Here is a 4173-nt window from a genome sequence, read left to right as displayed (position 1 = left end):
TCCACGCACGCCATCCCGTTCACAGCCAACACAGGTAGAGTAAGTGACATGTGGGTCCAAACTAGCATGGGTCCCGGATGGTAGTGGGACAAAAGCGAGGAAACCAGCGTCAGGAAGCGCGCGGCCTTCACCGCTGTCACGGAAACATTCACGGCGGCAAGCCGAGTAAAAAACCGGCAAGCGAAAATACAAAAAAGGACTAAAACCCAAGTCGTAGCGGTAAAAACTCGGGAAACGATAGCGGGAGCCGAGAGGCAGCAGAGGAAAGGGGAAAAAAAAAGAGGGGAAGAGTTAAAGCTAAGCGAGGAGAAGAAGGCAGCAGTAAGTAGAGGAAGAGGCGTCCCAATCCCACGGTGCCTCGACCTCGGCCGCCTCCCGTCCCACCACCGCGCCTCGCTGCTGCTGCCGCTGCTGCCCGCCGTGCCGCGCCGCGGCGGAGCCCTAGGCGGAGCGCGGATCCCGAGATCCCCGGCGGCGCCGCCCCGGAGCTCGCCGGCGGCGGCGGGCGCGTCCCCCTCATGCCTTTGGCGCCCCGATCGGAGCCGATCGGTGGCCGCCTGAGGCGACACAGCAGCTCGGCGGGCGCCGGAGAGGCGGCGGGAGGGGAGGCGGAGGAGGGGGAGGGGGAGGAGGAAGGGGAGGATGGCGCTCTTCCGCAAGTTCTTCCTCAAGAAGACCCCGGACCGGCTGCTCGAGATCTCCGAGCGCGTCTACGGTATAATGCTCTCGCCTCTCGGTCCAGCTGCTTCGTGCGGGTGTGAGATTCGCGTGGGTGTTTCATGTTCTGCGGAGGATTTTCCGGCTTCCGCTTGTTTTTGGGGTTCGAATTTTGGTGGTGTGTTCATTTATAGGAGTTTGATTGAGCTGGGATTCGGCGCATTTGGAAGCAGAATTGCTGACAGTAAGCAGCTAGTTTTAGTAGATTTTGAATTGGATTCTGGCATTTGGTATGGTTGTGGGTTTGGAGGCGTGGAAACAGTCTTTAGATTTATAGCTGCATTTGGCTTAACTCGCTTTATTTGTTTCCTTCTATGAATTTGGTGGTGTTTCTGGAGGTTTGCTCTTTAGGAAGCTTCGGGTTTAACTGCATTTGTCTTAAATTGGCATGTTCTACTCCACCTGAAGCATGCCCACAAATTCAATTGTTCAATCTAGTTAGCTATAATGATGCACTTATCCATTGAAATAAAGCGAATGGAATACTTGAATTGTGTGGAAATGTGAAATGTAAAGATATTTGCAATGGTGGAAATTAAGGTGCTAGTGCTACTAACCTAATATGCTAGATCCCTTTTTGATTTTCTGGGGTACTGGGTGAACAATGCAAATATGTGTATCTGATTGTGCAAATATCTATGGATGTTTTTTTTCCAGTGTTTGACTGCTGCTTCTCAACCGATTCCATGGGTGAGGATGAGTACCGGGATTACTTGAGCGGCATTGTTGCGCAGTTGCAGGAATTTTTTCCGGACGCATCATTCATGGTATCCAATTTCTGGTCTGGGGACAAGAGGAGCCGGATTTCAGATATATTATCCGAGTATGACATGACAGTAATGGACTACCCGCAACAATATGAAGGATGCCCATTGCTTCAGCTTGAGATGATCCACCATTTCTTGAAATCATGTGAAAATTGGCTATCAGTGGAAGGACAACATAACATGCTTTTGATGCATTGTGAGAGAGGGGGATGGCCAGTTCTTGCATTCATGTTGGCTGGACTGCTTTTGTATCGGAAAACATACACTGGTGAGCAGAAGACACTAGAGATGGTCTACAAGCAGGCTCGCAGGGACTTTATACAGCAGTTCTTTCCGTTGAATCCTCAGCCTTCACATTTGAGATATCTGCACTATATAACAAGACAAGGAAGTGGTTCAGAATGGCCTCCTATTAGCCGCACCCTTATCTTAGATTCAGTAGTTCTCCATGTTGTTCCGCGGTTTGACGCCGAAGGAGGTTGCAGGCCATATTTGCATGTACATGGGCAAGACTCTAGTCCTGGTAATAAGAGTGCAAAGGTCCTTTTTGAAATGCCAAAGACAAAGAAACATCTTCAGCGTTATGGACAGGTGACTATCCCCCAATTTAATAGAATGTTTATCACTATGCAAATCCAGAATCTTCTCTGATATATGGTTACAATGCAGGCAGAAGTACCGATAAAAATCAGTGCATGCTGCCGTGTTCAAGGAGATGTGGTTCTTGAATGCATTCATATGGGCGATAACCTAGAGCATAAGGAAACAATGTTCCGGGTCATGTTCAACACTGCATTCATTCAATCAAACATCCTTGGATTGAATCGTGATGATATCGATGTTTCTTGGAATGTGAATAATCAGTTCCCAAGAGACTTCCGAGCTGAGGTACTAAATTCATCTGTCCCCGTGTGGCTTTCACTTCTTTTCCTATCTGTGTCCTATGGACAGAGAAACCTAAAATATTGCCCCACTTTTGAACCAGGTACTTTTTTCGGACCCTGATTCATTCAAGCCTGCTGTCACCACAGTGGAGGTAGCTGATGATGGGGATGAGACTGATGTTGCTTCGGTAGATACGGGAGATGAATTTTATGAAGCAGAGGAGTATTGGCATGATGCTAGAAGGGATCCAGAAACTCAGTCAGTTGATGGTAGATTATCATTAGATGGCGTTGCAGAATTGGATGGCGCAGTAGCAAATGAAGAAAGGAGCAGCCTAGAGAAGCACGGCATTGATGAGGATGTGAAGACTGTTATCTCCCAGAATTCTGGTAGCATGAATGAGAAAGGGTCAAGTGCTCCTACCTCAAGCTTTGAGAACCCAGAAGGTTTGCAGCAGGCCCAACAGGATCCTGCAAAGTCTAAATTAAACCACACAGGTGGCCAAGAGAACAGTGATGTGCAGGACATACAGGTGGTTGCTACATCTGTTGATTCAGAAGGACACAAATTCGGATCTATCTGTCAGGAGGAGGACACGAAAGATGTAATTGCACAAACTTTAGTCACAACAGTTGATCCAAATTGCAGCGATGAAATTCAATGCCAGGCCGACAAGCCAACAAAAATCTTGAAATACCCTGATTCGGACTACACTACTTTTGATGCTCCTAGAAGTTTGTCATGCACAGATGGGGATACGCACTTGAGAACTACAACAGAAGGAGGACTGCAAAATGGTGATATCAAGATTATTACTGAGAACACAGTAATTGTGGACAATGAGCTAGTGATCTATGAAGAGAAAACTATAGTTGAGAATGGTAACATTATACAGGAAGTAAAAAATGTTGTCAATGAGATGAGTGCCGTGCCTAAGATAGGCAGAACAACTATTAAGAGTAGGAATGCACAAGATAACAGTTGTGGCAATATTAAAGCTGCCAAACCTTCTGATAGAGCTGATGGCAAATTGGATCGGAGCAAATTAGAGGCTGGCCTTGAAGAAACCATACCGACAAAGGACACCAATGTGCATGACAGAATTATTGTGTTACCAGCCACTGAAGTAGCAACTGAAATAAAAACCAAGAGAGAGGGTCCTGGTGGCAAACAGGATCTTGGCATAGCTCTTCCTCAAAGTCGAACAGAAGCAAGGGCAAGCAGCCCGAGGTTTGGAAGTGATGACCGAGGGCAAATCCCTGATAAAGCTGTGTCCTCAGTGTTGAAGAAGATGGCAGCAGGCAATGCAGCCCAGACAGAAGAACCAAAGCTTGCCAAACCAAAAACAATACGTAGATGGATCTCACCGAAGAAGGAATCTGATGCTACCTCTGTGCATAGGCCATCTCATCCACCATCCAGATACTATAGTTCACCAGCTGCACTGGCTATACGATCCTTGTCTACAGATGGCAAAATCAATGCTGTGAACGATGCACCTCTAGTATCGCTGATGGAACCATATAACAGTCGGTTAACAGAAGAGTCAATATCTACGTTGTCTGCTCGATCACCTACACAACAATCCTCATTACTGGGTGCACACATTGCATCAAGAAGCGAAGCTCCACCGCCTCCACCACCACCTCCACCTCCACCTAATTTTTCTTCGAGTTCCATGCCTATGGGGCCACCAATGTCTTCTGGAGCACAAAAACAGACCTTTGCCCCTCCCCCTCCTCCCCCGCCCCCACCACCGAGGTCAGCATTCTATCGAGCAGTTCCCGGGAGACTGGCCGTTGGG

At 47.7% G+C, this 4173-nt stretch overlaps 1 protein-coding gene across 1 annotated transcript in view; it reads left to right on the top strand.

The window, feature by feature from the left end:
• The first annotated feature begins 266 nt into the window (after positions 1-266).
• LOC101768883 (formin-like protein 5) overlaps positions 267-4173 on the top strand; it is a 10373-nt gene continuing 6466 nt past the window's right edge. The window contains exons 1-4 of the mRNA XM_012843999.3: positions 267-715; positions 1375-2075; positions 2154-2372; positions 2470-4130. Of these exons, the coding sequence (XP_012699453.1) occupies positions 643-715; positions 1375-2075; positions 2154-2372; positions 2470-4130 (2654 nt within the window). The 5' untranslated portion in view covers positions 267-642. The remainder of the gene's footprint in view (positions 716-1374; positions 2076-2153; positions 2373-2469; positions 4131-4173) is intronic.

Source organism: Setaria italica, chromosome II (assembly GCF_000263155.2).
Source record: "Setaria italica strain Yugu1 chromosome II, Setaria_italica_v2.0, whole genome shotgun sequence".
NCBI classification, from domain to species: domain Eukaryota; kingdom Viridiplantae; phylum Streptophyta; class Magnoliopsida; order Poales; family Poaceae; genus Setaria; species Setaria italica.
Note: the sequence above shows the minus strand (reverse complement) of the source record. Positions and strands in the feature narration are given on the sequence as shown.